The following is a 24,100-nucleotide window of genomic DNA, read 5'->3' as shown; positions in this document are numbered from 1 at the left end:
TTCCCCTTCTGCCAGGTCCAGCAGCACCTCTTCTCCCTTCCCTTTCCCTCCCCCTTATCCAGCAGTATCTCTCCCTCTCCTCATGTCCAGCAGTACCCTTTCCCCGTCCAGCAGTACCTCTCCTGTCCTTAGCGACAGCTCACTGCGTGCTTTTAACTTCCCTACACAGCTGCCGCTACTGTTAGTTTAGCTGCTGTTCAATCAGGCAGCCTTGAGGCCTTTGCTAGGCTGGCCCGCCTCTGATGATGCAACTTCCTCTTTCACTCTGTGATATTTTTAAAACAAGTAACACAACAGCTTAAGCTTAATAAATTTCAACTGAATTTGTCAGTCAGATGTGATATAGGAAGATAAGCATATTGTTAGACTAGTTAGTATATTTGAGGGCATGTCATTCAGGAAGTATAAAATTTAGAGATGAAGATTTACAGTTAGTTTGACAGTGAATCATAGACGTTTCCTCTGGTTCAAATATCTTTTTTGTGCCTTAAGATGATTCATCAACAATATCCTTATTTGGTACCTAGAAATTTGCAGTTGATAATGCAGTATTGTCTATTGTGGTTTACCTAAACAGAGTATATATTGTATACAGTTGATATGGAATACGGTAGTAGAGTTAATGGGGGGGAGGGGGCGCGGGGGGCGCTAAGGAAGTGCAATCATGTGACCCTTGCATTGCAGTTCTTACACTGGTTACCACATTTTGTTTAAGAGTTTAAAATGCTGGCACTGGTGTTTAAAGTGCTGTTTAGGTTGGTGTCATTCAAGTGATTGATTCTGTGAATATCGACCAGAAAAAAACTATGATCAATGGGACAGAAGCTCCTGGTTGTGACAGGAATTGGACTGATATGTATTTTTAGGATTTGAAAGTGAACATTTTCAGTTTCAGCACCTGTATTTTGGAATAAACTTCCAAATGAAATTTGTAATAGTGCTATTTACAGTTTCTAAAAGCTGTAAAGCCATGGCTGTTTGTCAAGCTTATAACAGTGTACGACTTAATTTTGCTGATTGAAATTTTGAATTTGATTTTACATGGTTTGACAAACCAGAGTGTTTGGGGGGAGCAGAAGATGGAAGCGTGAGGCACATAATCATGCTGCCTCTCTTCTCTTAGACCCCCAAGGCTGACTTAAGAAAGTGATAGAAAACAGAACATAACATGTTGTTTTTCTGTCTTGTGTTCAGACTCGGAGAGAAAAATGCTAGTGTTGAAGAAAGATTCATCTTCTGTTTAGCATTTGTCAAGCAACACCTTATTAGGAAAGAAATTCAAGCAGTCTACTGTAAGAGATTGCTGCTGAAGTAGGAGGAGGAAGAAGGGTTTTCCGCTATCTCATATATTTTCTCTGAAACAATTAAACGTTTTGTTTTGTTTTTTTCCTTCAGTGGCAGCATTTTAAAAATGTACTTTTTTTTTTTTTTTCACACGCTTGAAGCATTTTGGTTATGGTAACAACTTTGTCCAAGCCTTTGAACCTAGTAGATTAAGCTCTACAAGCAGTTAGTAAAAACAAAATCTTGCAAAATAAATAAAACCCACATAAAAGGCATCATAGCAGACAGGATTCTGAGACAAAGAAGCCTGCACTAAATAGCTGGTAGCTCTGTTTATCTCCCTAACTGCAAACTGATTTCTTTTATTGAAGACTTTAGAACAGGAGTAGTCAACCTGCAGCCCACCATTGAATTTTATACATCCCTCAGGACCAGTGTTCCCGCTAAGCTGCGCTGGCGTGCGCTGGCGCACAAAATATTACATCGCAGCGCACAAGTTTCTCGTCACAGCGCACACACGTGCTTGCAGGCAAGCTCAGCTGGCCCCAGCGAGCTGGCAGTCCATGTAACGCGTCGCAAAGGTAAGGGGAGGCTGGGGGAGGAATCGGACGTCGGGGTGGGGGTGCGAGCAGGGAGGGGGGCGATCGGAAGAGGCGTACGGCAGATGGCAGGGCGGCGAGAGGAGAGTCGGGTGGGGGGGGGGAGTAACACCGGAAGAGAGCGGCAAATCCGGGCAAGGCAAGACTTGCAGAGGCGTACCTAGGGGGTGCGGGGGGTCGATCCCGACGGTCCGCTCAGCTCGCCAACAAGGAGAGGCAGCCGAACTCGCGTACGCTCCGACCGCCTCTTCTTGCAAGAAGCCGGGTCTTATTCAATCAGGAGCTGCTTTGACATGCAGCTCCTGATTGGATAAGGCCCGACTTCGTGCAGGAAGAGGCGGTCAGAGCAGACGCGAGTGATTTCCTGTACTAGGCACCACATGAAGTCACCCACCGTACCACTCGATTCGGGTAAGCGCAGGTATCGGTGGGTGGCTTATTTGCGGGGGTGCCTTATTTTATATTTTTGTCTAAAAAGGGGGGGCTGTCTTATTTGATGGCCCTGCCTTATCATCGGGGAAACACGGTACTACTACTAGTAAATTAGTAATGCGCTACAAAACTGAGGCCGCACGAGCGCCATTGTTTATCTATACATGCATGAAGCAAGTTCTTTTCAAGTTTCGATCGTTTGAAGCGTGTGCATAAACTTTCTTTTGCGATCTTCCATAGATTCAGTCAAATAATTTTTAAATCCATTCGAAAATGTCGAAGCGTAAAGAGAATGAAGAGTTTGGTAGCAGCACAAAGAAAAAGCGCAGCCAATTTAAGAAGGAATGGCTGACCGAGTTTTTGGTTGACACCACGTTGCCGCACGCGAGTGGACGGAAAACAGTGGCGATGAAAGAAATATTCGAATATAGCGACACGGACAACGCATTAATTTGCTCCCTATGCCGAAAAGCAGGTGTTAACGGAGAATGGAGCACAGGGAAGACTTGGTCTGAGTGGAAAATTGATTATTTAAAGCGTCATCTGAATCATAATTCTCATTTAGAAGCGGTTCAAAAGCTTCACAATCAAAGCCGAGGTTTTCTAATGAATTTCTTGAAAGAAACTCCCGATAGTCGGAACAACAGAATCGAATACGCACAGAGATATAAATCAAGTCCAGAGGGAGTTAACATTTTAATTGATAATATATTGCTAGCGGTAAAGTTGAATTCGTCCATGCTATCCGTCCAGGAAATTCACAATCACATGGCTAAATACGTAAAAATACCTGATAGCTGGAGAAGCAAAAACTATGCTTTCGAGTTCCTTGACTGCATAAATGCCATTGTTAAACGGGAAACATTTACAGAAATCCGGAGGTCTCCTTTTCATACCCTAATAATTGATGAAAGTACTGATATTTCTGTTTCGAAAATGCTCATAATATACATTAAATTTAGAAGAAGTGGCAGCAACATTCATGAGACAGTTTTTGCTGGCATCAAACATCTAACTGCTTGTGACAGCACAGCTATAGTTGATGCTATAAAGCAGTTTTATAGTGAGAACGATTTAGATTTCAGTCGTATGGTCATGTTCACGTCCGATGGAGCATCAGTCATGCTTGGGAAGCATAATGGTGTAGCTGCAAAGTTACGTCAATCAGTTCCTCATCTTCTAGAGCAACACTGTGTAGCTCACCGCGAAGATCTAGGCATAGACGATGCATGGAAAACGATCCCATTCATGAAAGAGATCGAAACTCTAATACGCACCGTGTATACGATTTTCAGTAGATCGAGCGTACGAAAAGCCAAACTGGAGGATATTGCTAATGCTGCAGACTCAGATGTCATTTCATTTAAAGCTATACATGATGTTAGGGGGCTGTCTCGGCACTTTGCTGTAAGTGCAGTGGTTAGAAATTATGACATCCTGTTAGAATATTGTCAAGAACAGGTGGAAGAAGACAATGATCCCGTGCACAAATACTGCCTTACTAAATTGAGTAATCTGGAATTTAAAGTTGCGCTATTTATTCTCTGCGATGTTCTTGAGGAGCTTGGATCACTGTGTAAGCTTCTTCAGAAGAGTTGTTTGGCACCTTTGGATGCATTCCAGTTCACTAAAGCCAAATTAAGGAAACTCAGATCTCAATATCTGGGAGAAAAACCACATTTCAATGAAAATGTTGAAACTCTCATTTCATCTTGTAATTCTGTAATTAAAACAGATCATATTCTTACATTTATTACACAAACTTGTGATCATATGGACAAAAGATTTCCTGACAATGAATTAGAGGACTGGCGTGTTTTCGACAAAGACTGTATCTCAAATCCGTCCAACTTAGAGGAATTTACATTTGGAAACGAACAATTTTCACGATTATCTAACCGTTATTTTCTGTTAATGAACAAAGATGATGAACATTGTTTCAAAAGGCAGCTTATTTCAGAATATTCGGAGTTCAAATATATTATTGCTGAAAAAGTAAAAGCAGGAGCTATACAAACGCTTCAGGAAATGTACAATTTTGCTCAGCAGCATAAACAGTTCAGTGGACTAAATGCTCTATTAGACGTGTGTGGCACCTTTCAGGCTTCAAGTGCCGATTGTGAGAGAGGATTTAGCTTGATGAATGCTATAAAGACAAAGACTCGTAATAAGTTAAGAGTAGAACATTTGGAATGCCTAATTAGAATCAAACTTTATTTAGCCACAGGAAATATTGTAAACATAGACAGTGTTTACAATTTTTGGAAATCAGAAAAAGGCAGAAGAGAACAATCTTAATAAAGAATTTTGTACTTTCAAGAATTAATGCGTTGTTTTGTGTTCTTAAAAATATTATTTAACGTTATTTAATTTAGCGTGTAGGCCTAAAATTCCTTTGAATACCTCGTCCTCATGTATCAGCAACTTTGACAACATATTTATTTGGCTCATAACTTGCTGGCGCCCGATATTTTTAGCTCACAGTGAAAAAAGTTTGCTCACAACACCCGCCCGCTTAGAGGGAACACTGCTCAGGACCAAGGGAAACATATACAGAAAAGGTCATTAACTAGAGTGTTAGTGATTTTAAATACTTTAGTAACAATAACCATATTTGGCAAATATTTACAGAGTATTTACTCTACATAAGAGCATAAGAATTTTTCTCCATCAAGCCCAGAGTCCTGTTTCCAACAGTGGCTAATCCAGGTCACAAGAACCTGGCAAGATCCCAAAGAGAAAAACAGATTTTATGCTGCTTATCCTAGGAATAAGGAGTAGATTTCCCCAAGCCATCTTAATAATGGCTTATGGACTTCTCTTTTAGGAAATTATCCAAACCATTTTAAAACCCTGCTAAGCTAACTGATTTTACAACATTCTCCGGCAATGAATTCCAGAGTTTATTTAAATGTTGAGTGAAGAAATATTTTCTATGGTTTGTTTTAAATCTGCTACTTAGCATAGAAGCCAACTTTTCAAAATTATTTGGGGTGCCCAATAGCCTCCCTCCCCCAGCCACCACCATAAAAGAGATAGTATTACATTTTGTTGAACTTGAAGGCTTCTAATTCCACACATTTCCAAGTGATCCCTTCGATCACTTTCCCAACATCTACTTTTCGTTCCCTCCTTAAAATATATCAATACTCACCGTTTGACCATTTTCTCAGTGACTGCTCCATCGTTATGGAATTCCATTCCAAACTTTCTGCGAGATCACATCTCAAGACACTTAAGTTCCAGCTTAAATCTTTCTTGTTCAAACAGGCTTATGGACTATGACCATCCTTATAATAATAATAATAACAGTTTATATACCTCAGGCAGTGTTCTCCCCAGAAATTTTTTCCAGCCGGGTGTCATGAAAAAGTAGCCGGGTGGGGCGGGGCGGGGAAATTTGGTAGTGGGGAAAATTAAATGTATACTATTTTTATTAGTTAATTATTATTATTTTCCAATGCTCGATATGACTTCCTTTTTTAAGGTTTGACACTTGTGCCAGAATATTTTTACTAAATTTAAGAAGTATCCAATTCTAGAAGTGAATAATTAGATATTCACCCTCTTTCAAATAGTATAGAGGTTTAAAAAAGGGAAATGCGTTAATGAAGTCATTAGGTTAAATCTAACCATTTATTTCTGCATGAATTTAAACAACATTAAAAAAAAGATAAATATAGCTCATCCAGTCATACAAGAAATGGCTGTACAACACCTCTAATAATGTTTTGATCACTAGGTTCCTTCCTGAGGTCTCACTGAGGATATGAAATAGATGCTATCCCCACTTCCAGACCTCTTCCACATAATTTATGGAGAGGTGTTACTGAGCCTTGAAGGGCACCTGTGTGATTGATCTTTATCTGCTTCTTTTTTATTTTGCTATAGTGCAAAGTAAGAGCTAGGGCAAAACAGTATAGGTAAAGATGCAGGTAATAATTAGCAATGTATTAAAAATATTTTATTTTTATTTGCTTATAATGTCATTTGAAAGCTACTTGATGATAATACAACTTTAATTTAATTATTTATAATGTGTGTCTGTGTGTTGGGGGGACAACACCTACGTCAACAGTAAAGTTAGAATAGAATCATTAAATCCAGTGGTGTACCTAGTATATATGACAGCCAGTGCTAATCATTTTTTTAACAACCCCCTCCTCTATATAAAAAAATATATTTTTAGTAATAATCTATGAGTCACACAATAAGGGTGCATCTAGGAAAAGGCAGCATCTTAAACACTGCAGTGAGCACTAGAACACCAACACACGCATTGTAAAACTAAACAAACCAGATCCTACACAGCCAATTGATCCTGTAGTCGATGCTAACAGAAAGCCATGTCCTTTTCATACACACAGAACACAGATACACCCTCGCCCAATATGGAATAATCACAAACTAAAAATAGAAATATGTAGTCAAAAGTTAAACTGAACCAAGAAACCAGACTCTGCATACAATGCAACACCACAGAAACAGTGACACATGTCCCCTAACACTGTGCAAAATATAAAGACAGTAGATGTAAATTTGAAAAAATCTTCTACATAACAGTCACCACTTTACAAATTAACAAATAGAAATAAAATAATGAGAAATATGAAAATACCATTTTATTGGACTAATCCATTTTTCAATTAGCTTTCAGAGGCCAAATCTTTCTTCAAGACAGTACAGTATACAGCTGTTATGGAATCCTGTCCTGACCTGAGGAAAGGGGTTTATTCCCTCCCAAAATTGCCTTATTTCCTTTTCCTATTGATAAATTTTAATCAATACAGTTAAAATACTACTTGATTCTACATAAAGCAACAAAAATATTTTTTTTCTACCTTTTGTCGTTTCTGCTTTAGTCATCTTCTCTTCACTCTCTTCTTTCTATTCAGCATTTGTCCTCGCTCCCTTCTATGCAACATCTGTCCTCTCTCTTTGCCCCTTCCACCCAGCCTCTACCCTCTCTCTACCCCTTCCATCTACTGTCCACCCTATCTCTGCCCCTTGCATCTATTGTCCACCCTTTCTGCCTTTTCCATCCAGTGTCTGCCCTCTCTCTGTTCCATAAGGTATCTTCCTTCTTTCTATGTCCTTTCAATAAACTCTATATCCTGTGCCCTTTCTCTCCTTTGTACATGATTTATTTCAGTTTCAACCCCTCTCCATTTTTTGTCTCCACCCCATTCTCTGGCATCTCTCTCTTCTCCTTTCCTTCCTTACCACTCCACCCCATGATCTGACATCTCTATCTCCTTCCCATCTCTCCCCCCCCCCTCTCCAGTATCTGCCTCCTGTCTTTCCCCTTTGGTCTAGGCCTCTCTCTTTCTCTCCATCTTTCTTCTGTGAGGAGATCATGTTGATCTTGAACACTGAATAATTCTTCCACATTCTCCATATCACTGTACTGTAGTCTGGTCCAGCAGACTGCTTTGGCACTATTACATGGGTAATAGTAAATTCATTATGCATCAGCTTTCTACACAGAATGCCACAAGTCTCTATTTCTTGTGCTGTGCTTACATCTGCCAGTGTCAGAAACTTGTGAGACAGATCCCTTAGCAATACTACACTTCGGAGCCCTTTGACCATCTGGTTCTGTATGGTTGCAGGCTTTAAAGCTCTGTTTACTGGAGGAGACTGTCCAGCATATATAGTTGCATCACTCTTAAGGATCTAATTAGAGATTACATTAGACAAGGTGGTATTTTTAGGCATGGTAAAACAGGACGTGTTCTCCTCAATCTGCTCAGATGCCTTCAAATGCCCTTTAATATTCGTCTGATCTCGGGCTAAATCTTGCCTCCTGAGCTGATCTTCAAAGGAGAGCGGAGTGAGAGCCATATCGGCAGTGAGATCCGTTTTGGGCCGCACGTTGTGCAGGGCTGGACTAAGGCAAGTTGTAAGCTTCCTTCCATCGCTGACCTATCTTCCATAAGTCAGCAACGGAAGGAAGCTTACAACTCACTGCTCTTGCTTGCTTCGGGCCTTCCTCGTTGCCGGGTCCTGCCTACTTTCGGAAACAGAAAGTAGGCAGGATCCGGCAGCGAAGAAAGCCCGAAGCAAGCAAGAGCAAGTTGTAAGCTGACCTGTCTCCTATAGCAAACCCATGCTCCGGGGCGTGTGCATGCCGACTTCCCTTCTCTTCCTCCCTCAGGACGTGACTTCCGGTTTCGGAGAGAAGCGACATGCACATGTTAGAGCCCCGGAGCATGGGTTCAAGTCGCTTGCTTGCGTTAAAAAAAAAAAGAAAAAAAGTCAGGCTCCTGCGATTCGGGCTGTGCCGAGTCAGCCCGGTAAATCTCCAAGCCGGTGAGAAGGTTTTTTTAAAAAATGTTGAGCAGAAGGCGGCAGCAGCAGCAGGATTGCGATCGAGATTACAGCCGGGCGCTCATCTAAATTATCTGGGCGGAGCGCCCGGCTGAAAGGCCCTGGGGAGAACACTGACCTTAGGACCGTGAAGTTCTATGCGGTTTACAATGATTAATAGATGGTACAGAATGAATGAACTTAACAGAGTTAAAAGCTAGTGATTAACAGCTCTAGGGATCAATTATTGTGGAGAAAGAGTTGAGCGGGTCAGCTGCCTAGATACTTCAGGAACAGATTAGGAGAGTATAGGGCAGGGGTAGGGAACTCCGGTCCTCGAGAGCCGTATTCCAGTCAGGTTTTCAGGATTTCCCCAATGAATCTGCATGAGATCTATGTGCATGCACTGCTTTCAATGCATATTCATTGGGGAAATCCTGAAAACCTGACTGGAATACGGCTCTCGAGCAACAGAGTTCCCTACCCCTGGTATAGGGGCTGCAAAGGCAGGAGAATCGGGGCTGAGCAGGGCGGCATGAGGAGAATCGGGGCTGAGAGCAGGATTTTTGCACAAGTAACTGGTCCTCAGCAGTCGCTTGTTTTTGGATCGGCCAGCCCAGTCGGTGTGCCTGAATTGCATCCTTCCTACTTTGCATGCCGTGTCCCCTCATTTGCATGCAAGGATCGGAATCGGATCGGAGGATGATCGGCACAGAGGTTAGTGAATCTGGTCGGAGGAAAATCGGGTCGCAAACTGATCGGTACACAATCGGTTTGCTTAGTGAATCTAGCCCTTAGGGGCTGATTTTATAAAGGGCGCCTAATTTAGTTGGCAAAATACCCTTAATAGCCTCAATAATTGGTAAAAAAAAAAAATGTTATTGGGTGATAGGCACCTATCTGATTCTATAAAAGATAGGTGTCTTATCGCATGGTGAGTAGCGGTGCCCAATGCCTAAGTGAGCCTATTTCAGGCACTTAAGTTTTTACATAAGCACCTCTATCTGCAATTCTGTAATCGGTGCCTAAGTTGTTTTTTTTTTATTAGGTTTTTATATACTGCCTATCAAGGTTATCTAAGCGGTTTTACAATCAGGTATTCAAGCATTTTCCCTCTCTGTCCCGGTGGGCTCACAATCTATCTAACGTACCTGGGGCTATGGAGGACTGAGTGACTTGCCCAGGGTCACAAGGAGCAGTACAGGATTTGGACCCACAACCCCAGGGTGCTGAGGCTGAAGCTCCAACCACTGCGTCACACACAGACGCCATTTTTCTAGGCACCATTTATAGAATCAGCCCCTTTAGTGCACACAAATTTGTACTCTTTAGTGTATTGTTCTTGGTGATTTGCCCAGGAGCATAATAAACATCAGTGGCAAGAGCAGGATTAGAGCCCTAGTCTCTTCAGATTCCTAGACCATTATTCTAACCATTAGTTCATCTACATGTTCTCATTGTTGTCTTGGTATGATTCATGTAGTCATAAAAGGAATGATTAAATATCACTGGAAACTGCTTTTTCACATTTTTTTTTTTAATATATAGTTCTGTTCATTGTAATTTTTGTTGCTTAAAAGGCATAATTTTGTAGATGGGCTGAAATGCATACACTAACACAATACTGATACACAAACACAAAACAGGCTTTAACTGTCGAGTGAAATATTTGTATGTTTTCAGAAATCATTTGAAATTAGAGTACTTTAAATGGATTTTAATATATTTTAGTTTTAGATTGTAGTCAAAAATGGCAAATAAAAAAATTGACTATCGCACTTGGCACAGTATTTATACCAGTATAGTCATTTTCAAGTGCTACTTAGAAATACAGTAAAACCTTGGATTGCAAGTAACTTGTATGCAAGTGTTTTGCAAGACAAGCAAAATATTTTATTTCATTTTAACTTGATATGCAAGCAAGGTCTTGCAATACAAGTACATACAGTATACGCACATCACATCATCACAATTGAGCTGATGATTATTCTCTCTGTGACACTGCAGGATTGTAGTGACTTCTAAATGAGCGAGATCTTGCAATATGAGTACATACAGTATACATGTGTCGCATCATCACAACTGAGGCGATGGTTCTTCTCTCTGTGACACTGCGGGAGTGTAGTGACAGTTTTAAACGAGCGAGGTCTTGCAACACGAGTACATACAGTATTTTATATTAAAGTTTTTGGATTGTGGAATGAATTGTTTGTTTCCATTATTTCTTATAGGGAAATTCGCTTTGATATACGAGTGTTTGGGATTACAAGCATGTTTTCGGAATGAATTATGCTCGCAAGCCAAGGTTTTCTATAATTAAAGGTTTTAATGTAAGGCAAATGTATTTTAGTATGATTCTTTTTGCTTCACAATAGTGGTTTCTTTTTATGATGGTGCATTGTATCTGCTTGTTTGTGGATGAGGATGATGGCAATTAAAGTACTGATGATCAACATGGTAGTGGGGAAGAGTAGTTCCGAGAGCAAATATGCAACTATCAGAATGTTTCCTGACATTTTATCTAGTGGAATGAAAAGCTGGTTAACAACAGTATTACGTCTTTTTGTTCAAAAGCTCTACACAGAGAATGACACGGGGACAAATTTTCCCCGTTCCCGTGGGAACTCATTTTCCCATCCTGTCCCGGTGAGTTCTTTTCCTGTCCGTGCCCCATTCCTGCAAGCTCTGTCCTTGTCTACACAAGCCTCAACCACTTTGAAATCATAAGTGTTCAAGGCTTGTGCGGTTAAGGCAGAGCTTACAGGAATGCGGCAGGGACAGCGACCAAACTCACGGGGACAGGATGGGGAAATTGAGTTACTGCAGGGATGGGGACAAATTTGTCCCCATGTCATTCTCTACCCTACATGTTTTACTAAATGCTTTTCAAAAGCAAACCTGGTTGTTAATTCAGTTTAGATTTTCTTTGCTGATTTTTAAATAAACTCGCCTGTCTGCATTCATTTTTATCATTCAATAAACTGACATGCATAGGGGGACAGCATGTGATGTTCCCTCCCAACTTATTGCAAATAGCTGCATTTGGGAAAATGCTGATTTAATTTCATCAGGCATTTGGCCACTTACATTGCTTTAGAGTTTGCAAAACAGAAACCTTAAAAGTCCAAACAAAATTTTTTTTATTCTGCGTTTTTAGATCTCATTGTTATGTCAGTATTGCCAAGATTAGTGTATACAGTTTTAAAAAGATTCTTCTAATTAACAATTTCCAGAACTGTTGTTGTGATCCTTAGCAGTTCTGACATTACACAGATCCTAGTGAAAGCAGTTCAAAACCTGTACAAATGAAGAGTAGACCTGGATAAAGATGTTTAAAATAAGCAGGGAATGTTGATATTCTAACAACTAGTCTTTAAGCCCGTTACATTAACGGGTGCTAGAAAGCAGCCCCCCTTTCCCTCTCCCCCTCCAGTTCCTCCCTGTCTCTCCGTAGCCCCCCTTCTGTCTTCCCCCCCTAAGCAAAATGATCTGCCTCCCAGCACACCCCTCCCCCCCCCCGAAGCAGCTCCCTTTCCCTCTACCCCTCCAATTCCTCCCTGACAGTGTCTCCGTGGTCCCCCTTCTGTCTCCCCTCCCAAGCAAAGCTGTCTGCCTCCCAGCACACCCCTCCCCCCCAAAGCAGACCTCTTTCCCTCTACCCCTCCAATTCCTCCCTGACTGTCTCTCCGTGGCCCCCCATTTTTTCTCCCCCCCAAGCAAAGCTATCTACCTCCCAGCACACCCCTCCCCCAAAGCAGACCCCTTTCCCTCAGGGCCTCCAGTTCCTCCCTGACTGTGTCTCCGTGGCCCCCCTTCTGTCTCCCCCCCAAGCAAAGCTGTCTGCCTCCAAGCACACCCCTCCCCCAAGGCAGGCCCCTTTCCCTCTTCCGTTCCAGTTCCTCCCTGTCTCTCTGTGGTCCCCCTTCTGTCTCCCCCCCCAAGCAAAGCTGTCTGCCTCCAAGCACAGCCCTTCCCCAAAGCAGGCCCCTTTCCCTCTTCCTTCTTCCCAGTTCCTCCCTGTCTCTTCGTGGCCCACGCGATTTTCTCTTCTCGCGGTCTGGCCAGTTCCCCTAGTCCCTTGCCACCGCCGCCGCCACCCCCTTCCCTTCCCGCGGTCGACAAACCTCTTGCCTTCAGCAGCCGCCGCAGCACTGTAAACACACTGCTTCGCGGCCTCTACCGCCCCGATTTGCTCTTCCGTGTCCCTGATGACATCATCAGAGAAACGGAAGAGCAAATGAAGGCAGTAGAGGCCGCGAAGCAGCGTGTTTACAGTGCTGCGGCGGTTGCTGGAGGCAAGAGGTTTGTCAACCGCGGGAAGGGGGTGGCGGCGGCGGCGGCAAAGGACTAAGGTAGCCTGCCAGACCACGAGAAGGGTGGGCTGAGAGGAACCCGGGACCGTGGCAGAGGCTCGTTGCACAGTGTAAATACAGTTGCTCAGTGTGAGGCTTCCTTCGCTCTTCCGGGTCTGCATTCCGACTCCTCAACGCGCCAGCCTGAGCCGGCATAGGCGGTTGAGGGTGGAAGGTTGTGGTCGGAGTTGCTAGGCTGCAGCGGATGTGTGAGTTGCGAGTGTGGGGCCTGCAGTGGCGCGAGGTGGAGACGGAGAGCAGGCTGTGGTGACGTTGTAGGCGCGCATGCGCACTCGTATTTTCGCGACGGACCAGGGAACATGTTTTTTTTAGTGCGCATGCGCGGCCTATCATTTTATTATATTAGATACATACCTATTTCAAGATTATGTTCAAATATAAAACAATGTTTTGAGATAAGATTATCTATGCAAATAAGATTCAAAACAGTCATGTTAAGAAAAGGTTACACTGACTGCAAAATCCTGTTAGCACTGTAGCTTTAAGAGTAATAAGAGGGTTACAACCCCCCAAACTCCCCCACAACGCCGGCGCGATCTCTATTAAGTAAACTGGGGGGGGGGCTCCCCAACAAAACCCCCCGTCGGAGCCCCTAAAAACTATAATTTTCTTTGGCGCGCGCCTCCGTCTTGCGCTCAGTTGTCGGCGCGCGCCTTTGTCTTTCGCGGGGTTGTCTATGAACCGGTGTCAGGTCAAAAGTGCACCGGGACAAAGGCGCGCCCAGACAATTGAGCGCAGCGTGGAGGTGCGCGCTGCACAAAATTACTGTTTTTACGGCTCTGACAGGGGGGCGTGGGAGGGAACCCCCCCACTTTACTTAATAGAGATCGCGCCGCATTGTGGGGGGGTGGGGGGTTGTAACCCCCCACATTTTACTGAAAACTTCACTTTTTCCCTGTTTTTAGGGAAAAAGTTAAGTTTACAGTAAAATGTGGAGGGTTAAAACCCCCCAAACCCCCCCCACAACGCCGGCGCGATCTCTATTAAGTAAACTGGGGTGGGCTCCCCAACAAAACCCCCCGTCGGAGCCCCTAAAAACTGTAATTTTCTTCGGCGTGCACCTTCATCTTGCGCTCAGTTGTCGGTGTGCGCCTTTGTCTTTTGCGATGTTGTCTATGAACCGCTATCACCTACTCCTTTTAAAAATCAGGCTTACTATATGTACAGAATAATCTTAGGCTGGTATAATGGAACTATTTAATTTCTTTGAAACCCATGCAAAATTTGCTATGTTATTTACAAGTTGTTATGTCAATAAAAAGACTTAAACTCCATTTAGGATGAGCCATTGGACTGTTACTTGATTACTCATATTACGATTACTATTTCTATGGTTTTAACAGATATGGTATTTTGTGTTACTTCCATGCTCTGTTTATTTGTATTTACATATTTACAAACTCTAATAAACAATTTGAACTAAAAAAAAAAAAAGGCTTAAACTCCTTTTGACCAATATTTGATTATTTGCACAGATATGGGCTTCTGGACTGAAGCAAATTAACAAAATTATTGAACTTCTAATGTAAGCTTTCAGAATAAAAGTAAAAATGATATTTTATAAAATTTTGGAATAGAGTAAAATTTCTCCATACTTTTTTAGTCCTAAATGCATCTTTTACTCAGAAAAGGAGGAGAGTTGAATGGTTGAAGAATTGATAATAGTCAGTTAAATTTGTAAGAGAGAAAGAGGACTAGAAGGCTACTAAGGTCCTCTTACTTTCTACCAGTAAAGAAAAATAAAAGAATCATTTTTAATTTGATGTAAGCCTTTTTACTTTTCCCAAATCATGATGCTCATTGTCTAACGTTTTATAACCATTTTGTAGTGTAGTCTGTGGACTGAGGAACTTTGATTTTCTGCAAAAGAGCTGTTCTGTGTATGCAATGCTGTCTGACAGTTTGTACCTTTTGAGGCAGTTAATAACTGGACTGGAGGAAGTTGAGGCCTTTTGACAGTCCAGAAATACATTGGAAAAAGTGCATTATCCTGATTATTGGAGCCACCTTTGTGGATGCTTGAGTACCCCCAATATTGAGCAAACTTTGTATCCAGGGAGATGGAATTTCCATTGGGTTTAGCACAGTGTTTCTCAACTCAGTCCTGGAGTACCCCCTTTCCAGTCAGGTTTTCAGGATATCCACAATGAATATGCATAAACTTGATTTGCATAAACTGCCTCCATTATATACAAATTTCTTTCATGCATATTCACTGTGGATATCCTGAAAACCTGACTGGCACGGGGGTACTCCAGGACAGAGTTGAGAAACACTGGTTTAGCACTCCAATCATTTTGAAAAGTTGGGTCTTATGATTTTGATTATTATAAATCCATTGTTTTTGCATCTTTCTTTATTTGAAAATAAGTCAAGTCAGTGTAACATGATGATCAGTTGGTTTCTAATGTGCTGTGTCATAATACAGTAAGAATGCTGAACGTACTCATTTAGGGGCTGATTCTGGAAGCGGCACCTGTTGCATGTTAATCACCACTTTCAGAATTGTGACTATCACAGACCCTAGGCACCGGAAAAGTAGGCCAAGATTTCAAAGGCCTACATTTCTGGCCCTTAGATGTGTCAGAGAATGATGCATAGCAATGCCTAGTGACATTTTATTCTGGTGCTCCCCCTAACTATGCCTACTTCTGCGTTAAGTGTCACTAAGTATTGCTATGCGCCAGGGATGTAAGCTCCGGTTGTGGAAGGCACCTAATGCTGAATTTTTTTAATGCTAATTGTTTTGTAATTGGCTTTTAATGGCACGTTCAATTATCACACCACTTAAAGCCGATTTAAAACAACTAAGTTAGACGCTGGTAGGCATGCTTCAGATGCCTACCACCACCTAACTTTAGGCAGCCCTTATAGAATTTCCTCCTTAGTCTATTTGTAAGTAATCAATAAATACAGAGTTAAAGAAGTAAATGGGATTTTAATTTAATCTTATTTTGGAATGGAAGCTTATAAATAAACACATTGACTGTACTTATGTTGTTGATCCAGTTACATTATAAAAGACATAAGAGCTTACTCAAGAGATTTGGAAAACAAGATGTAGATCAATACAAAGAGGAAATACTAGCCAATATAATTTATGGGAATTTTTCTTACTTTTCAGTATTCATTACACAGATAAATTTTAAATAATACAGTGATCACTTCAAAATGAGAAATTAAGTTTGGTTATCCAAATTATAAAAAGCAATGACTGTCCACAAATAGAGCAGGATTAATGTAGTTCTAGTGCAATAGGTGTGTCATTCTGGACTGTAGGATATTCTCTCCATGCTCATGAGCCATGCAGAAGGAATCCACTCCAGCTTTTCAGCTCCTCTTCCTACACCAGAGGGCTCTTCTGCTCCCTTCAGTTTTTCCTTCTGTCCGTGAGCCAGAAGGAGTCTTTCTGATAAGCTTTGTTAATCTGACCATCTTTTTGTGCTCACCAGTCAGGCTCGACACAGCAGACCAGTGTCCAAGGCCACCATGTCCAGGTGGATCTGTAGAGCCATTTAGTCAGCATATATTGCCTGTAGAAGTCACCAGTCTTTCTGAAGCGCATTCGACTGATTAGAGGCATCTTGGGTGATTTCACCCAAGATTTGTAGAGCAGCAACCTAGTCCACTCTACATACGTTCTCCAAGTTTTACAGAGTGGATGTGCTGGCAAGAGAGGACACCCCTTTTGGGTTCTCGGTGTTATGAGCAGGCGCAGAGGTCCCACCCTAGATTTCTGGGACTGCTTTTGTACGTCTTTACAGTCCAAAATGATACACCTATTGTACTAGAAAAAGAGATTAGGTTCTTACTTTGCTAATATCTTTTCTAGTAGATAGGTGTGTCATTCTGGAGCCCAGCCTTCAGTTATTTCCTATGTCTGCCTACTGTCTCAATCAGAAAATATGAGTCCAACCTGAAATTTTGGCTATCATTCAGAATTCAAAGGCATGAAGATTAGTCTCTGTTATAAAATATTGGGGAAATGTTTAAGCTCCATACAGGTTTCTGATTAGGATATGGTTTGCCAATGTTTTGATTGTTCAGTTATCACATTAATATGTTATATTTTTCTGAACAGAATAGTACTGTATTTCGGGGAATCTCCCCATCCCCTCCTTCTTATGTGTTCCTATATAAGGGCTATTGCCTGCTTTGGCACAAACTGAAGGGGCAGCAGAGCTCTCTGGTGAAGGTGGAGGAGTTGAAAAGTTGAAGTGGATTCCTTCTGTATAACTCGTGAGCATGGGGAGAATACCCTACAGTCCAGGTAGAATGACACACCTATCTACTAGAAAAGATATTAACAAAGTAAGAATCTAATCACTTTATAAAATCTTAGATATTCTAGGACTGGAATTGCTAGAACACACAAATTAGTTTTCATACCTTTAAAAATAGTCTTCTGTTTTTTTTTTTTTGAAAAAAGGATATTGTTTAAAGCAACTTTCCATGTACCGGTATTATTTCCATACATTGATTTTTATGCTAAGTAAAAGAATAAAAACTAACTTTTAGTCTTATTTATAAGTGGTCATAAATGTTCTGTGGATTCTTATCAAGTTGATGATTTGCATGTAATTGACATCTTTTGTCATTACATGCAGGAATTGATTAAATTAGCTTGATTGCCTGCTTGTGTTAAATTCAAAGCAATATTTCATTAGCTTCTTAATTGCCACATTTTCCTTTTTATAGATAATAAAACCTGTGGGCATTCATTTAAAATGTATTTAGCAAATAATAGCTTTTGTTTTCAACAAGGTATAGTCTGAGCTTCAGTACATGCAAGTAAAGATGTTGAACACGGTTTACTTCAACTGGTGCATGACTGTTACTCATGGAAGTACATAAAACATTTCAGTTAGATTTTCTGTGAATGACAAGAGTAAAAGATTGATATTAGCAATTAACAGTATTAAGTCTTTATTTACAATATTAATATCTTAAAAAGCAAGAATGTTCATTCATTTAAAGAAGATTCAATGCAGCATGAATAACTCTTAAGTTGCATGTCATAATAGATAGAATTTACATACCATCAGCTCACATAAATTCATTAGCATCAGAGCCCTATGAGTACTAGCGAGGTGCATTGTCTGTGATGTCTTGAATGCCATAGTTTAGTGATGCTTACTGGTAGGATTTGTTTCTTTTGTCTAGCACTCAGTATGTTTACTTAATAAAATGAAGTGCATCACTGTGAACAATTGACCCTTTGGAGCAATCCAGACTGGTCAGTAGTCGAAATCCACATTTTAATGCCATCATTATAGCCTCAAACTTTAGAGTTTCCAGGGTACAGATAAATGTGTTATCTTCCTTCAGAACAAGTCTTGTGCCATTTTCTGATTTTATTAAATATTTGAACTGAATAACATTTGAAGATATTGAGAACTCTTCTGGAAATCCATCTAGTCTGCTTTTAGACACCAGGATAATACGGGATTTGATTTTTGTTATGAAATCTGGAGCATTACAGAAGATTCGAAGCCCTTGTGAACGATCATGATTATCGGTTATTTCCAGAAATGTGGTCTCTCTTGCTGCTTGCTGTTCTTTCTCCCACCTTGCTTTCATTGCATCAGCTAATGCCTTCAGCTGAAAAAAATCTGCTTCTTGTGCCAGAAGTTGATTTTCTCTAAAGCCTTCAGGTAATAAAAGTTCTCCATTTCGTAGGAAGTTGAGAATGTGTCTAAACAACAGTCCATCCCTGTCTATAAAGTAATGCCCATCTGCATCAATTGGGCTGTGAATTTTACCATTCACCACACCTTCAAGGAATGAATCAGGATACTTGGTTAACGTTTGTTTTTGTGTGATATACAGATATCCACCAACATTGAGGGTAATCAGAGATGTTTTACAGTTCATGCTTGTTTCAGAGTCTTCAGTATTATTGCATTTATCTTCCCATTCTTTGTCTTTTCTGTGTATTTTGCGTTCCATTCTATGAACCAGGGTGTTAAGATAGCTCTCGGGTCTTGCTCTTGTTTGTTTTAAAAGAAAAATAAAAAAATGCACGTTATTCAGCTCTGCCACGGAGATGGAATGGAAATGCTGGCAGCATCGCTTGAGCTGTCAGCTCAGTTTTGCAGTAGGTGGCGTATTAGCTATGTAAGCACTGAGATATCAAGAGTACAGCTGGAAAGGAAATTTTGCATTTAACTGTTTAAGGGAAGATATGGGATACAAAATACATTTTCAACTCTCTAATCTTCAGCTTCTACTGTTAAAAAGCTATAGCCATTTTTACATTATATTCTAAACAAATAGTTTTACCTAATATTTAATGGAGTAGAACATTCAAGGCCCTGTGTACTAAGCATTTTTCCCATAGCATTAAAGGGAAAAATTGTTAGTAAAAAGGCCACTGAATGTATTTCTATGCTTATTAATCTTTTAATGATTAACACTAAGGGCTCCTTTTACGAAACCGCGCTAGCGACTTTTCAGCACGCGCTAACCCCCATGCTAGCTGGAAAACTACTGCCTGCTCAAGAGGAGGTGGTAGCGGCTAGCACAGCCGGCGATTTAGCGCGTGCTATTACATGCGCTAAACCGCTAACGCGCCTTCGTAAAAGGAGCCCTAAATCACACAGGCTGCGTCTGTGGATGATTTGGAATGCCTTTTGGGGTCAGGAGGCAGTGACAGCTGCGAATTATGGTGACAATCCCTCAGTGCATCACCTTTTCATATTGGCTTCTGATTCCCGTGTCATTTCTGACACCCTCTCTGCATTGAAGCTTGAGTCCCAGCAGCCTTCTACCTCTGTGTTCCGTTATGAGTGACACTAATGAATAGATGAACTTTTTCCTGCTCATTCAGACATCACCTCCTTAGTCACTGACCAATGGGAGTCACCTGAAGACTCTCTAAAGGTGTCCAAAGCTATGTCTAGGCTCTATCCTATGGCTCTGGACTTCCAACAGTTGTTTTTTTCAGCCAAAAGTGGATTCCGCAGTAGCACATGTAACTGAGTGCACCTCCCTTCCAAGTGAGGTTGGAGTGATGCTAAAGTACGCACAAGACCTTAAGTTAGATTTGGTCCTTAAAAGACAGTTTGAAGCCCTGGCTTTGGGTATCAAAGCTGCAGCAGCTGACTCCTTCATGACATGTGCCTGTCATACAAGATTGTGGACTAGTCCCTCAGAGCTGGGGGACACATGTCTCCACATGATTAAGGAGGGAGTAGACTATGTGGCCGATGTTCTTTATGACATCATCAGTTATGAGTAAGGTTTCGGCTTTCTCTGTTTCTGCCTGCCAATTGCTCTGGATCAAGGCCACTCATAAAAACATAAGAATTGCCGCTGCTGCGTCAGATTAGTGGTCCATCCTGCCCATCAGTCCACTCACTCAGCGGCCCTCTGGTCAAAGACCAGTGCCCTAACTGAGACTAGCCCTACCAGCATACATCTTTGTTAAGCAGATTACCCTTTAAGGGGCAGATGCTTTTTGGCAAAGGTTTAGACATGCTCATGGCCAGTGTGGCAGATCGCAGTCCCAAATCCCTCCTGAATAGCAGAGGTCATCAATCCGCCGGGGGCAGCAGAGGCAGTTTTAGTACCTCTAGGTGTCCCCGCCAGTTTCCTCTGGGTGCTCTTCTCAAAGGCCCTTCCAGGAGTTCAGACAGAGAATTGACAGTTATAGGCACCAGCAGCCCTCGGGTTCCTGCGGTGGCTCAGCCACCAAAAACCCACAATGATGCTAGGGCGATGGCCGCCCTTCCTCACATTGGCAAGCGGCTATTGGCTTTCTGGAGGAAATGAGAACAGATTTCGTCAGACTGTTGGATTCTGGACAATATTCTGGACAAGACTGAGTTTTCTCAGCCCCCTCTTGATCTGTTCCCTTAACTCTCCAGCCAGCTAACTGGAAAAGGAGGCCATGGTCCAGTGTATATTTTGTAGTGCCCAAAAAGGGCACAAAAGATTGGAGGCCCATTCTGGATTTGAAGTCTGTAAACGAGGCACTAAAAAGCCCCTGCTTTCACATGAAGATGGTCTGCTCTGTTATAGTGGTGGTAGCTCATGGGGAGTTCCCAGCCTCTGGATTTGATGGAGGTGCATCTTCACATTCCCATCCTTCTGGATAACAGAAAATATCTAAGATTCCACGTCCTTCAGAGACACTTCCAGTTTGTGGCGCTCCCTTTCGGTTTGGCCACAGCTCCATGAATATTTACCAAGGTGATGGTAGTTGTAGCGGCTCACCTACGCAGGATGGTCATCCAGGTGTATCCTTACCTGGACGGTTGGCTGATCAGAGCACCCTCACAGTGGGAAGGTGAGCACGAGGTGCGGCAGGTGGTAAATCTCCAGAAATTTGACTGGATAGCTTCCGAAATAGTCAACTTCAGCCAACTCAGTGCTTGGAATATCTGGACGTCTGTTTTGACATGGAGCAAGGCCATGTCTTTCTTCCTGAGTCACGCAAACAGGAGCTCAGGAAGCAGATCTTAGAAATTCTGGCCTTACCGAGCCCCACTGCCTGGCATTATCTTCATGTGCTGGGCCTGCTGGCAGCTGCCCTGGAAGTTGTTCCCTGTGCAAGAGCTCATATGCAGCCACTCCAGGGCTCTCTTCTTTCCAGGTGGTCCATAAATCGTCTAGAACTGAGAAGTTCATTTGGCGCTGAAGGAGTTATAGCCTTTCCTGGCAGGGAAGGCACTCAGGGTGCTTCTGGATAATACCACAACGGTAGCTTATATAAACACACAAAGAGGCACCAGAAGCACTCCCCTAAGACTGGAGGCACAGATGTTTCAAATTTCAAGTTTATTGTTTTCTGTTATCCCGCAAATCACATAGTAACTGTGCAACTTACAATAAAATTAACATCAATAAAATTTAAATTTAACCAAAAGTATTTAAAAATAACATATAACACAAAAGGGTAAAAGGAAAGAACTTCAATTTATAATAGAAAAGTGAGGGAAGGGAAAAACACGAAGGGTCATGGGGGGCAGTCTAGTTGCTCGTCATAGGTATCCTGTTTTATAAGATTTAAAAGTTCGGGTATCTAGGAGAACACATCTCAAAATAAAAAAAAGTCTTGCGGTCTTTTTTAAAATCATTGAGTGAGGTTTGAAGTCCAAGATTGCTAGGCAGCAGATTCCATAATTCAGGACATTGAACTGAAAAAATTGAATTTCGAATAGAATCTAAAAATCTCTCTCTAAATGTTGGAGCTACTAACCGAATTTGATTGAGAGATCTTAGTGTCCGGGAGGGGGGGGGGGGAGTATAAGATGTTGTTCCAGTGGATGGAAGTTCACTTACAAGCCCTTTCGACTGCCCATGTGATAGAAGTAGAGAACATCCAGGCCAATTTTCTCAGCAGACAGGTTCTGAATCCAAGGGTGTGGTCTCTGTCCCAGAGGGTGTTCACCCTCATTGTGCAGGGTTGGGGAAGACCAGACATGGATCTCATGGCCACAGCCAAGAATGCAAAAGCGGATTGCTTCTACAGTTGAAGAACCAAACTGGGAAGCATAGGACTGGATGCCCTTGTTCAGCCATGACCCACTGAGCTTCTGCTTTGTGTTTCCACCGTGGGCCATAGTGGGCCACATCATCCACAGAATAGCGAGGCAGCAGGGGCTGGTGATCCTGGTATGCAGATCTAGTACGCTTCCAAAGAGACTGATCTCTCAGGCTGCTGGTTCATCTCAGTCTCCTCAGCCAGGGCCCACTTCCTATGAAGAATCCAGAGCACTTTGGTCTTACGGTATGACTCTTCTTAAAGTAAAGAAGCCTGCAACATTTGTTGCTTGTGCAAAGACCTGGAAAGCTTTCCAATTATTTTGCACCAAGGAACAGATTAAGCCTGAGAGGGCTCCTATCTTAGTGATTCTAGCATTCATACAAATCGGTCTTGAAAAAGGCCTAGCGATTTCGTCTCTCAAGGTACAGGTAGTTGGTTTCTCATGCTTTAGGGCTCAGGGAGGCATGTAGTCGCTAGCGTCTCAACCAGATGTCACTCAGTTTTTGAGGGGGGCACTCAGAAGGTGTGACCCTCCCCCCCCCCCCATTTCTGTCTTGGGACCTCCATATGAGCCTCTACCAGATGCATCCTTCTTGGATCTTACAGTTAAGACCATGTTTTGGATCGTCATAGTCTCAGCAAGGTGAATCTCAGAGTTACAGGCCCTCTCCTGTAGAGGACCCTTCCTCTGGTTTAAGGAGTCTGGTGTTTCTCTGTGGACGGTACTTTCCTTTCTACCAAAGGTGGTTTCTGTCTTCCATATCAGTCAGGACAAGAACAAGGTAAGGCCATATGAAATATCATATGGAGCCTTACAACTAAATTTTTTTTAACGTATATGCAGACATTAGTTTGCGAAATGCATGGCATCATAGCACACTGGATAGGATTGTTCAAAAGGAGCTGTAAAAGCTGTCAGACTCCGTACAAAATTTCATATGTCCTCAGCTTGTTCTTATTATAATTTTTATTGTACTCTTCTATTACATATTTTTATTTAAGAATAAAAAAGGTTTTTAAATTTCTGTATGATTTCCCATTTTGTTAGACTGACTCATTTTATTATACTCCTTTTTTCATTCTTTAACATTACCTTTTAAGGGCTTTATGCCATACAATCCACAAGTTTCCTGAAAGGACCTCATTGGGAATGTAATCCTATGTTTTCAATAATTCTTCAATATCCTTTTCCGGTTCACTAGTTTAAGCCTTGTCTGCATCTGGATTTCGGAGCTAACACAACAGTCACAAATTACTTCATATATCACTCGTGATACTTGTGACAGTGCACCCACCCCTCAATCACATATGTCCTCTTATCATGACACTTTTAGTAATTATAATTACCTAGTTAATTCACACATTGGCACTATATTCTATTATTTAATTCTTTATTTACACAAATTTATTAGCACTATCCATTCACTATAATTTATTTGGACATCATATCACATTTACACTATATTCATATCCATAGGACCCCTGAGGAAGACACTTTTGTGGAAACATGGACCATGTTGGGTCCTCTTCATTGATCACATACCGTGTTTCCCCCATTATAGGACCTCCTCCTTTAGTAAGACACCCCCCTTTTTTTCCCCACCTGGGAAATA

At 41.8% G+C, this 24,100-nt stretch overlaps 2 protein-coding genes across 2 annotated transcripts in view; one reads left to right on the top strand and one right to left on the bottom strand.

Moving 5' to 3' along the window:
• Positions 1–24,100, top strand: part of GTF2F2 (general transcription factor IIF subunit 2) — a 201,648-nt gene that overhangs the window by 95,805 nt on the left and 81,743 nt on the right. The window lies entirely within an intron of this gene.
• Positions 15,936–19,014, bottom strand: KCTD4 (potassium channel tetramerization domain containing 4). The gene has a single exon (XM_033949421.1). The coding sequence runs from the start codon at positions 18,944–18,946 to the stop codon at positions 18,173–18,175; it is 774 nt and encodes a 257-aa protein (XP_033805312.1). The 5' UTR covers positions 18,947–19,014; the 3' UTR covers positions 15,936–18,172.

The sequence above is a fragment of the Geotrypetes seraphini genome, chromosome 6 (genome assembly GCF_902459505.1).
Source record: "Geotrypetes seraphini chromosome 6, aGeoSer1.1, whole genome shotgun sequence".
Classification (NCBI taxonomy): Eukaryota; Metazoa; Chordata; class Amphibia; order Gymnophiona; family Dermophiidae; genus Geotrypetes; species Geotrypetes seraphini.
This window is presented reverse-complemented; position numbering and strand designations above follow the sequence as displayed.

What these genes read in the sequence shown, in the direction of transcription:
- KCTD4 (XM_033949421.1), bottom strand. Translation starts at nt 18,946, where the DNA reads ATGGAACGCAAAATACACAGAAAAGACAAAGAATGGGAAGATAAATGC.